This window comes from Lactuca sativa, chromosome 5, assembly GCF_002870075.4.
Source record: "Lactuca sativa cultivar Salinas chromosome 5, Lsat_Salinas_v11, whole genome shotgun sequence".
In the NCBI taxonomy this organism is placed as follows: domain Eukaryota; kingdom Viridiplantae; phylum Streptophyta; class Magnoliopsida; order Asterales; family Asteraceae; genus Lactuca; species Lactuca sativa.
In genome coordinates this window covers 99503904-99517340 of record NC_056627.2, presented here as the reverse complement: position 1 = coordinate 99517340, position 13437 = coordinate 99503904, and the positions used below count along the sequence as shown (strand labels likewise).

General features: G+C 30.6%; 1 protein-coding gene across 1 annotated transcript; it reads left to right on the top strand.

Annotated features, from left to right (window-relative positions):
• The first annotated feature begins 3285 nt into the window (after positions 1-3285).
• On the top strand, positions 3286-7944 carry LOC111915539 (actin-7). The gene is made up of 5 exons (XM_023911193.3): positions 3286-3723; positions 4067-4136; positions 5048-5441; positions 6063-6676; positions 7663-7944. The coding sequence occupies exons 2-5, from the start codon at positions 4077-4079 to the stop codon at positions 7726-7728; spliced, it is 1134 nt and encodes a 377-aa protein (XP_023766961.1). The 5' UTR covers positions 3286-3723; positions 4067-4076; the 3' UTR covers positions 7729-7944.
• The last annotated feature ends 5493 nt before the right edge of the window (positions 7945-13437 follow it).

Sequence of the window (13437 nt, the reverse complement as noted above, 5' to 3'; positions counted from 1 at the left end):
CAATCTACATGGATTCGATCACGTTGTCATTATACACTATTTAGTGTGCAATTTTTAGGGTTATTTATTTGTTGGCCTCGACAACCACCACTACAGACTCACGATATTACAAAAAAAATCTCTAATATTCGAATGTTGGCATGAGTCTGCAAGAATCTTTTGCGGACTCGTTGATCATTTTTGAAATATATATATATATATATATATATATATATATATATATATATATATATATATATATATATATATATATATATATATATATATATATATACACACACTTTTTGGCACTTGTACGTGTCATTTAGGTCGTGTTCATTATGCAGTTTTTGAAAGCTTCTAGCTTCTAAGTTTTAAAAAAAATTTTGAAAAAAAAGTTTTGTTCGGCAGTAGGAGCTTTTAGCTTTTGGGTTAAACAAAAAAAACTTCAAATCCAAAAACTATTTCAACTAGTGTTTAACAAAAATGATCTTTTAGATTTTAGCAAATTGACTGAAGTACCATTTAAAATAAATAAATTATATCCATACTTTTGGTAATTATGTTATATGACAAAATATAAATATATGTAAACAATTATTATATCTTTATTTGAACCTAACACTCACTCTCTCTCTCTCTCTCTCTCTCTCTCTCTCTATATATATATATATATATATATATATATATATATATATATATATATATATATATATATATATATATATATATATATATATATATATATATATATATATATATATATATATATATATATATATATATATATATATATATATACTAGCCGTCAACCCGCGCAATGCGACGGGCGACAATAACTTTGTTTCAGCAGTTAGTTTCATTTCGGTGAATAGTTTTTAAACGAAAGTTAAAAACTTCAATAAATAGATTTCTTGTGACGATTTGTTTCATTGCGGAAACATGTAAAAATCCAGAAATAACACAATGAAGTAGACAATGTGCATTGTTGGATTAAAAATAAAAATTTATTATTATCTTTCGTGAAAAATAAAGATACTATTTTTAGTTTCAAAATATTTTGTATGTTGTTTTCTTTTAACATATAAGTTGCATTATTATTTTGTGTTAAAAATAAAATTATATTATTGTTCTTGGTGAAAAGCATGTAAGTAGTTTCTTATTAAAAATCAAAATATGTCCAAATTTTCGAGCTTTTTTTTTTTTTTTTTTTTTTTTTTTTTTTTTTAAATAATAGGGCAAATTACACATCTATTCCTTTTACAAGATTTTTTTTATATTATCCATATTTTTCTATTTTTTTGTGGTATACATATTAAATTATAATACGAAGTCTTTGTATTTAATAATTTATTGGGTATTAATCAATATAGTATTATTAAAATAGTTGGTTTCCGGTCAATTTAAATTAGACATGTTTGATTTTTATTGTCAAGAATTATTAATCATTCAGTTTGTTTTTGTTTAAGACTTACTTTCTTGTTTTATCAAATATTTTCAAATATAAAAATAATAATAATAAACATGTAAAATGCATAGTTTTATTTTCTTCATATTGAAATTATTTATGATAATTATTATTTTCAGATTTGATACAAATGACGTGTATATATGTATAATAATTCTTATTACCACTTTATTTAAAAAGTAGAAGTTTTAATTTTTTAAAAAAAAATGAATAGCTTTGTCGGTCATTTTCACTTTATATTAATAACTAACTTGTACTTTTGTGTATTTTGTATAATAAAGATAAATATTATAATCAATATTATTTGACATATTTTAATTTATTATCCACGTATTAACCTTAATAATAAAAACGGAATTGTAACCTTCAATTTTAAATTTTGAATCGCCGTCTAGGATTTTAAATTTTCCACAATATGTGGGACATGTTTTTTATTTGGTACAATAAATAAAGATTTATTATCTTTATTTTAGGCATAATATATTTTTAGTTTGAATCTTTGCCTATCTTTTCCACCTAAATAGGGTTAAGTTATAAATTTAATATTATTTTATTGGTTGTTACTTGTACTATTGGTTAAATCGTTTGGACGTCTTAAAAAAAATAATATTATTATATTGAAGTTATTTTTAGAAATAGTGAGATTTCCTTTATAATGTATTATATATATATATATATATATATATATATATATATATATATATATATATATTAACAATTATTTGAAACAAAATAAGGTTACGTTTGACGTACTAAATACAGCTGAAAACATAACAACTGCTAACTGATAAGTAGTTTTTTAAAAAACTAGTTTATCGGTTACTTTTTGGCTAGTCAAACATTACCATTTAAGTTCAAAAAAATTTATGGCGCGTTAAATCCAACATTTATGTCATTTTATATCTTTTGGTTAGTTTATTATCTAGTTTTTTTTACCAGCATCAAAAAGCCTTATTTACTTTATTTGTAACAGAACCATCACTATTAATATGCATTAAAACGTTGTTACCAATTGAAAAACTTAATCACAACACTATGTATTCAAATTTGAATGATTTTTAATTTTCGAGATAATTATAATTTAGAAAAATTAATTTATTATCATTATATTTAATTTTACTTTATATTCATAATTTCATATATGTTTTATGTGATTTTATATATTCAAAAGTTTTTAACGTTTTCGGTTATTACGAATCACTCTGATACTAACTACCTATTATCAGATACAAGTTTAGAATATCTCCGTAAACCTACCTTATCACTTAAAAAATTTGTCATCTCATTATTCTAATATACTTTTGACCTCTAATTAAATAAACCCTCAAATGGTTAAGCTTTTTAATAGCTTTTTATGAATTTTACTTATTGATCACCGTCTATCTAAAATGTTCATAAAAACTTTCTTATTTAATAAGTTATCTTTAAACATATTATACTTTAATATGAAATATTTTAAATTAAGGTTACCATTAGAAATTAGTATATAAATATTTTATAAATTTAAAACTATGATATAAATAATTAAGTAGTTAAATAAATGAAAAATATTTAAGACTATAATATAATTAAGTAGTAAAAATAAAATATGTTAAAACTAGAAGGGTTAAATATTGAATGCTTGATATTATATTGACCACTCAATATACATAAAAAAAACAATTTATTCCAATCATGTTAAATACAAAAATAAGTCATAGATCAATATAAATTTTTTTTTACATAACACCTCCTTAATATATAACTTGAAATGAATTGTTTTTTTTTTTTTTTTTTTTTTTTTTTTTTTTTTTTTGTATATTACTTTTATCTAACGCCTCCTTAGTATTTTTTTTTGACAAAAATCTCTTGAAAATTTAACCAAGCCCGTTAATTTCGAGTTAAATTAGGTTGATTGGATAACTTTTTATGCGTCTTTAATATACATTTGGTCAGGTCTCCTCTAACCACTAAAAGTTCTACTTCTATCCTTAGCTTGGGGAAGATACCGACACCTCTTAAAACCAATTTTTAAATTTGAAAGTTAGGATTCAAATTAGAATATGTTAAAAAAATGCAACTGTAAATGTTACAATTTGATACTAATCTTATAAGAATGGCTCTTGAATTATTAATTGTTCTTCTACCTACTACTTACTAATTCCTGTAAGTCAACCTTTCGTCCTACGATGAACTTCTCAACCGAACAGACTAAACCACACTGGAGCCTACGATTTGAGTTTCCGGCAAGTGGAGGTTTCCTTATGCTGCTTCATCTTCCTTCTGAAAAACTAAAGGTTTGCTTCGATTATCTTGTAATTTTAATGGTTTTATCGTTTTTAATTTCCAATCTAAGTCTCTTACACTCATTACGGATCCGTATAGAATCTTCTCTATAAGTGCAATTGATGTCACTGTATATTAATCAATGATCTGGTTGACTTGCATGCTCGATTTCTCTGTATTTGTTAAATACTTTTGATTGTTTGCTGGGTATTATTTTGAAGTTGTTGACACTGATAGGAAAATGTCTAACCATTTCTATGCGTATATTAAACAAGTTAAGAACTATTGGAAAATAACAGCGATGTCAAAGATTATGTTGTTAAAACTTATTGTATTTTGATGTTTGTGTTGCAGGTTTATAGAAATGACAGACTCTGATGATATTCAACCCATTGTCTGTGACTTTGGAACTGGAATGGTGAAGGTTAGCATAATAATTATTTTGTTCCTATTTCATATTTATATGAAACTTTCTTGAGTTAGTTGTATTCTTGTACTTTGAATTCAAATTGGGATAAATGCTTGTTTAGGCAAAGACAATATATATTTTTTTCAATTATGCAACAAATTATCGTTTTGGACTACAAATGCAAATTCTTTCATTCTATTACCAACATTATCCAATATTTACAGTTAAAGGTAAAATGGTGGTTGCCATTGGTGGACGGTGGACCCAGAAAATTTTCCATATGGGGACAAATTCTTTGGTTAACATATCTTATACCGTTAAGGGCCTTTAGGACTTTTCACTTCTGGTTTAGGTGAGAGAGAAAAAAGTTAGTTAGCATCTTGGATCTATTTCTGTTAGAGTGAAAGCTAAGAGTTCCATTTTTAATCATTTCAATTTTAATCATTTGATTTCTTGTACATCCGTAACAATTCCAACTTACTAGAAAAACGCCCAAGTTCTGATACAAATTTGAAATCAAAACAACATAAGGAACTGCAATAACAAGTATCTGGCACTCTAGCAGTGAGTATTACCTTTTATACTATTAGAAATCCTACAACTCTAGATTTTTCTATGAATTAAAGGAAGATAATTGTACTTTTAACCCTACAATAATTTAGCTTCCCATAGTCCCCCCATGCTGATCCGCCACTTGTGGGTCCATGATTTGTGTTAGTCGCATAAATTCATAAAAGTCAAATATTATTGCATTAATTGGTAAAAAACTGAAACATTTTTAAATAAACAAGCATTTAACAGGGGCCAAGTCATGAGGTATGCGGTTATCATGTTGCATATATTGTCAAAAAAACAATTTTATTCCATAAAATGGGTATAAGGTTACTCAAACTGGAGTTCCTTTTGTTCTTTGATTAAATTTATAGGCGGGGTTTGCTGGTGATGATGCACCTAAGGTGGTGTTCCCCAATATTGTGGGTAGGCCTCGTCACACTGGTATTATGGTGGGCATGGGCCAGAAGGATGCATATGTAGCAGATGAAGCCATGTCAGAAAGAGGTATGCTGACATTGAAATACCCAATTGAGCATGGTATTGTCAGCAATTGGGACGATATGGAAAAGATTTGGCATCACACTTTTTATAATGAGCTCCGTATTGCTCCAGAAGAGCACCCTGTGCTTTTAACCGAGGCACCATTAAATCCCAAAGCAAACAGAGAAAAGATGACACAGATTATGTTTGAGACCTTCAATGTTCCAGCCATGTACATTGAAATTGGCTCCGTGCTTTCTTTGTACGCAAGTGGTCGTACAACTGGTTAGTTTCACATTGCTCTTTTTGTATAATTTGCATTTTGATATTGGGGAAATGGTCTTAACAATGGACCTAATTATTTGAGAAATTGTTGCAATCACATTGACTAATCTCCAAAGCCACTGTCAATAATACGCATGCTTTCCATAAAGTTTAATTCACACCTTTGTACACTCAAACGAGAAAATAAATACATATGATTGGTATGATGGAATGACTAAAGTGATGGACTGGCTCTTTCCATTGGAATAAGAAAACTCAATGAAATAGAGTGGACCGTTTATGAAGTAATGTGGTATAGAGTAAAAAATTGCAATAAATCACATTTTCGTAGTTGCACAATTTTGTTTAAAAAAGAATTTCATTATATTAATAAAATTACAACTTTACCTTTAAAATTAACAAAAGAATTCTACGTTTATAACAATCTCATTTGGTTTTTAATGAGATTTTATTCCATCACCGTATCTATTGTTGTTCCATTCCAATACCCTATCTGGTACATCCCCTCTTGTTCCATTCCATCCAACCAAACTGACCCTTAAAGTGTTTCAAATTGAGAGGTACTTTGAAACACTCTCCATCATTTCTTTTTCCATTAGTGTAAACTACCTTTTTTTATAGGTGTCATGTTGGATTCCGGAGACGGTGTTACGTACACGATCCCAATTTACAATGGTTATCTACTTCGCCGTGGCATCCTCCGTCTTGATCTTGCTGGTCGTGACCTCACAGATAACCTAATGAGAATCCTGACTGGAAGAGGCTACATGTTCACCACAACAGCCGAACGGGAAATTGTCCGTGACGTGAAAGAAAAGCTTGCATACGTGGCTCTTGACTACGAGCAAGAACTCGAAACGGCAAAAACTAGCTCCTCTGTTGAAAAGCTCTATGAACTGCCCGATGGGCAGATTATCACGATTGGGGACGAGAGATTCCGCTGCGCAGAGGCTCTGTTCCAGCCACATATGATTGGATATGAAGCTGCTGGTATTCATGAGCTGGCCTACAACTCGATCATGATGTGTGATGTTGATATGAGGAAGCATCTTTATGAAAATATTCTGCTCAGTGGTGGGTCAACCATGTTACCGGGCATTACTGACAGGTTTATCAAGGAAATCACTGCCCTTGCCCCTAGCAGCATGAAGATCAAGGTGGTTGCACGTCCCGAGAGGAAATACAGTGTGTGGATTGGAGGATCAATCCTTGCATCTCTCAGCACCTTCCAACAGGTAAACTAAAACCCAGATAAAGTGTTGTCTGGATAAATAAATGATGTCTATATAGTGTTTGAGAAAATGACTAACAAGGGAAAATTTGTAAAATGTTGACTTAATCGGGAAAGTATTTGGTCCTAACTTTCTTTGTTAAGTCTCTTTCTGCAGTAAGTCAAAAAGAAGCATCTATATATAGCTTACCGCATTAAGTCCTGATTAAGTGTATCTGGATAAATGATTTAAAAAGATTACGACAAATTGCTCAGAATAGGAACATATTTTAATTTCAATACAAATACGGGCAGTTTACTTTAGTTTTTACTCATAATAGCAACGCACTTATATTCTTATTAACCATATAGCAATGTATGTACATCTTTTTACCAATAACGATGTTGCTTATCTTATACCATTAATAGTATCGTACTTTTACGTATTGTTAGGTATTAACAATATTCAAATGTAACTACATTGCTTTTGCGGGTAAGGAATTGTAATTACACGGTACTTTGTGTAAAAAAATATAAGTGCATTGCTATTATAGTTACGTATTGCTATTATTTATGGGTAATAAATCCATTTACATTGCAATTATGGGTAAAGAGATCTTAAGTACATTGTAGGGAATTGCAACATACTTTATTTCATTGCCACTATCGGTAATAAACCCATCCTACAAAAATACTTGTATTCTGTATCCATAGTGCAATGTACTTATATTTTTTATACACATAATAGCAACACAACTTTTCTTTTTTACCGATAATAGCAACGTACTTGGGTTTCGTTTTTTTATCCGTAATGTACTCTACTTGTTACATATGAATAGAAACAAAAGTACGTTACTATTATATGTAAAGAAATGAAACTACGTTGCTATTATGGAGAAGAAATGACGACATTTTCTGTATTGGTAAAAAAAAGGGTATAATATGATGCGATTTTCCGTAATTCATCCTAAGACGTATTCGACTAACTAACTTTTCTTTTGTTCAAATCAGATGTGGATAACAAAGGCCGAGTATGACGAGTTTGGTCCATCTATAGTCCACAGGAAATGCTTCTAATTACCTATTTTGTTTTTGTTTTATATTTTTTTTAGCTATTTTCCATGTTATGTTTCATGTGAATAAGAAAGTCACACGTGGACATACGTGGAGTTGTTGGTTGTTAACAAACAAGACGAAAAACACTATTTTGATTCATTATTAATTCGTTTAAAATTTTGAGGAAATGTAATGGCTTCATGATATTAGCTGTACAAGTCAAGTCAAGTTGTATAATAGATTCTTTATTGCAAGATAACATCTCCGTTGGTCTGAGTTTATGTATGTTTTAGTATGCATGTGAGAATATATATGTGGAGGTAGAGTTTATAAATATTTAAAATATATTAAACTTCGTAAATGGTCCTTTTGGTTTCGCATATTCTAGGTTTTATTTTTCTATCTTTTTTCGTCTTTCATAGAAGGTCCATGTAGTTTCAAATTTCAATGTGGTTAAGCTATGTCCCATATGAAATGACTTATTTAGCTTTTTTAATTTCTTTTATATCTTTCTTTTTGATTAGTTAGTATTTATATTAATTATTATATAATTATTAAAATAGAAAATGGTTATCACCATTACCACCACCATTCACAACCACCCTCTAGCACCATCAACATTGTCCCCACTATTAAAAACTCTATAAAAAGATGGAAGGAAGAAGTTGACCACTTTAACAAAAAAAAAAAAAACCTACATTTAATTTCCAAAAATAAAATGAAGCCTAATTTAATTTTGATTTCAGCAACAAATTCCAAAGCCTAAATTTCAAGAAACCCTAATATGTCAGTTTGACAACCTTATATATATATATATATATATATATATATATATATATATATATATATATATATATATATATATATATATATATATGTATATATATATATATATATATATATATATATATATATATATATATATATATATATATATATATATATATAGAGAGAGAGAGAGAGAGAGAGAGAGAGAGAGAGAGAGAGAGAGAGTTATGGAGGATGAATCGATACACAAGAATGTATTTTTTGAAATGGTTTTTTGGTGATGAGATTATTTTGCATGTAACGTCTTGTTTCCAGATATGTATTTATTTAGCAAGTTATTGTTTTAATGCTTAAGAATAGAGTGGTTTTGTGGCTTGGTGCGAAGTCTTAAAAGACACGTTGTGTAGTGACGAATGTTGGGCGTGGTGCATCTTAACTAGGAGCCTAAACCCTAATATTTTGGGCCTAGAGCCCTATTTAGGTGAACTAACTCCTAAATTTTCCTCATTTATGCATCCTCCACCTTTAAGAAACCCTAAAGTAAAACCCTAGCCTTCTCCTTTAGTGTTCGTGTGTTCTTGGTGCTTTAGAGTGATTCTTGAAAAAGAAGTTAGAAGCTTTTGGTGCAAGGAAGCATTCTCTAGAGAAGATCTAACATTCTCTTATTTTTCTGGACCATTGTAAGTAATAAAGTTCCTTGCTTTATGAGTTTCATACATAGATGTAGGACTTGGGTGTGTATTTGGTCACTTTTGGTCCTTTCTGATGTCACACCCCCAAACCGAGACGGCGGAAACGTTCGGGGGTGGAGGACGTGATGTACAGTATCACAACAATTGCATCATAGTAGTCAAAGTAAACACGACCATTACATTGAATATATAAGGTATTTATATCTGTTCGATACATAGTTTTGTATGACAACAAAATGTATAACAAATGTGTAAAAAACACGACTCTAAAAGCTCCGTCTTCTCAAAACCTGCGAGTGTACCTATCCCCTGGTTCCCTGAGAATACAAGTGGTTTTGAAAGTGTATCAACATTTAAGTTGGTGAGTTCATAAGAATGTTTTGTAATGAAATCTTGTCTTTGAATCTATGAAAATGTTTGTATGTTTCTCAAGAAAATCCAATATTTTCTTTAGTAGTGAAAAGTAGTCTTAGACCTTAAGACCAAAATGTATGTTTGTTACAGTATTCTGTAATTGTATATGAATATTTTTAATGTATGCCTGTGTACCACCAGTTGTATTGTATTGTGTTGTTCTGTATGAAAACTCTTGTATGAAAGCCCTGGATATCACCAATAGTTATGTTTAGTAATGTATTGTATGAAAAACTTTGTATGAAATCCCTGGATACCACCAGTAATGTATAATATTGTTTTGTATGAAAACCTTGGCTACCACCGATAATGTATAATATTGTTCTGTATAAAAACCCTGGCTACCACCAATAGTGTATAGTATTGTTCTGTATGAAAACCCTGGCTACTACTAGTAATGTATAGTAGTTTTATTACTTAAAATAAAACAAATGTGTTTGTATTCCCTGGAATCCTCCAGTTGTATGATATTGTAGTTCTATTAATTAAAATAAAACTATTTAAAGAATTGAAATCCCGTAAACAAATAGTTAGTTTATACTGTTGTGAGTTTCATATAACCATGTTTGATATGACCTAGTAACTTCTACAACGTTCTTCAGGCGTCGGATGTAATGATATTTGTCACCCTAGACATGTCTGCCTAACTGTAGCTAGCAATTCAGGTGTGGGATTGTCAGTCCCGTATAGATCTACACACAAATCTCATGCTGTCCCTCCAGGAGACTCTGGTTATACTGTATAGGATTTAGTTCCGTACACTGGTGGATACAATTGAAGTAGTGCCTCACAACCCTGTACTAACTAGTTTAGTGTAGTGTTGTAGTGTTCTCTTGTACTTGAAACTGTATGTATAACTTGTAGAGTAAAATAATTATACTTAAATAATTATTTAGAATTGTACTATTGTATTCGGAAAATAGTAATGTATACCGTAAACTATATCTACCATAGTTTATATGTTTGTTACTGTATAAAGCTCTTGAATTAGTAAAACCTTGTAATGAATCCCAAACTATACCTATTATAGTTTGTATGTATGTTCTCGTTTCATGTATTGAATTCTGTAAAAGATCTGCAATGTTCCCACACTATATCGACCATAGTTTGATTGTATGTTATTTATTGTACTGAAAAATCTGCAATTATGGTTGTATGTTGAAAACTATCCTTATGCTCAACATCTTACAAAAGGGATAAAAATATTTGAATATTTTTATAAAATGTAGTGATTTCTCGGTTTGTATCAATTGCAAAAGTTTTTAATCTGTTTGAAATCGTTTGAATAAGAACACAAAAATCATTGTGTTTTACTTGTATCCCCCACCCTGAAAACATTAAAACAGTGAAAATGTAGGGGTATGAACTCATAGTTGTTTGTGCACGTGTTGGACAGCGATACTGGAAAGATGAACCTCGAGCTGATGTACGCGGAATTAACGGTATCCTAATGATAATTAAACTCATAATTGTATTTAAAATTAACGAAACCATTAATTAAAGTGTTAGAGAACACTTGTTTTCTTGTTAGGAATAGTTACCGAGAATTGTTTGAAGTGAATGGAAGGGTTTTCGATCAAGGCTCAACCGAGAATCAGGTTCTCGGTCCTGATGAGTTTTCGGTTGGAATAGGTTTTTGGCTGAACACAGGTTCTCGGCCGAACACAGGTTTTCGGTTCTGCTGCTGTTTTCGGTCACTTGAAGATATGAAGGCTGTTTTTGGTGAAAATATGAAGATTTGAAGGTTTTCACTTGAATGTTCGAATGTTCTTAGGTGATTCTTGGGAGCAAATTGAGAGTGTTTTTGGGCGGAAATTGTGAGAAATGATCCAATTTTCAAAGGAAAATATATATACCGGTTGGATTTTCGTCTAGAAATGGGTTCTCGGCCGAAATCTATTTTTGGTCTGAAGGTTTTCGGCCGAAACGAGTTGTTGAACGAGTTTTGGGGTTTTTGAGGGAAAAATCTTGATTTTTCGAGTGTTTTTGGTTCTGAAAACTTATATAAACTTAATCTATATATTTTAGATTATTTTCTATCCCTCACGAACTTAACAAAATAATAAAAGCTCAATTTTTTTTATCGGGTTTGACTATTATTGACTGGAAAAGTATTGGGTTGTCACATCTGCAAGTTGTTTTTGGAGTTTGGAAAACTCTATAGCATTTGGCTTGTATTTGATGGCTTATGGTCATTTGGAGATGAGAAGAGAGTATGGATGAGCTCTATCTGAACCATGCATGGGGTTTTTACCATTTTTCATGTATTTTGGATCTAGGGTTTGGTAATTTCATGTTTGAGCCTTGGATCTAGATAAAGTTGGAAACTCTATTTATTAACAACCTTATAGAATGGTTTCTGGAAAGTTTGAACTGCTTGCTTAAAAGATTAAATGGTTAATAAAGTAAGTTGCTTGGACGAGGGGCGTGACACATCCATTAGATGGACGCGACACATTGAGTCTAGGTTTGTCCCGACTACTTTGTCATTTTGTGAACATGACACATCTATGTTTTTGACATTGCAGGTTGCGCATCAAGACTGTTGGCATTTTGACCAAGTTAGACTTTGGGTCAAACATTGATGGATTTGAGTTATTGGCTGAGTTTTGACATCCGTATGGTTTTAGGTGGTTTGTGCTAGCGATTTGTACCTAAGAGACTTGTGAGATTGTATTTGGTAACATCATGTGAGTTTTCTAGCTATAATATGTGTGACCTTGTATGACTTCGTGTAATATGATGTATGTGTGACTGAGTTGGAGTGTACGGTATTATGTATGGAAGACTGTTAGGTAAATGTAACAACGCCTAAACAAGTAAATTGGCATTATGTATGGAAGACTGTTAGGTGCGCGTCACAACGCCTAAACAAGTAAATAATATGAATAATAATACTGCTCAAATGCACTATGGGGTAGTGTAGGAATGCGGGGTCGAATCTACATGGGCACGGCCTATGCTCTATGCCTCTCTTGCATAAGCATACACTCATATGACAAAAAATTAAAATGGAGGGGCGGGGGGGGGGGGGGGGTGATGACTATTAAAACTAATTTAAACAAAAATTTATACAAAAACACAATTAAAATACTTGAGTAAAATTTAGAAAGTAAAAGCAATTTCAGCTTTGCGATGACTCTCTTAATCATGCAAATAACCTTCAACATGATTATTGAATTGTGTAATGTTTAAACTGGTACTGAAAATCATTAATAAGTTTTAACAATTTTGTCTTACTAAAATGTGTAACCAAAACAAGCTGTTAGAATTAAACCTTACTTTTGGCTGAATTAACTAAATAAGCTCTTAATTAACTAAGAAAAGTAACATTAGATATAGTGTAAAATTCCCAGTAAAGTCCAATACTGCGCACAAGCTCGGAAGTGTAAGAACTTGTCTGATCAATTTATATTAGAGTTAATCCCAAACATAGAACAAATATAATAGTTGTTACGTTTACTGCTTAATTAAGGAAATTACGTATCTAAACAATCAGATAAGTGGAATGAAGATTAAAGTGTCCAACAAAAATTGAATCCAAATCAAACATTCAATTAAGCATAAAACTGATAAAACTAAGCAGTAAACATAACCAAAATTTGTGCCTAATGATTACATGAACGAAAAGTCGAGTCTTTTGCGATATGTAAACCTAGGGTTTTTAGCCTCACATGGTTAAAAATGAATTACAGAAGATAAATGAGTTCTAAATGTATAATCTTACTAAACTGATGATACATATCGAATCATATTCTTCGGATCTTTGTTTGCACTTGGAATCTTCAGAAAATCGCCTCTCTGCATTGCACTCAGGAATCGTCTTTGGCCGAAGATTAGGGTGACAGGAATGTTA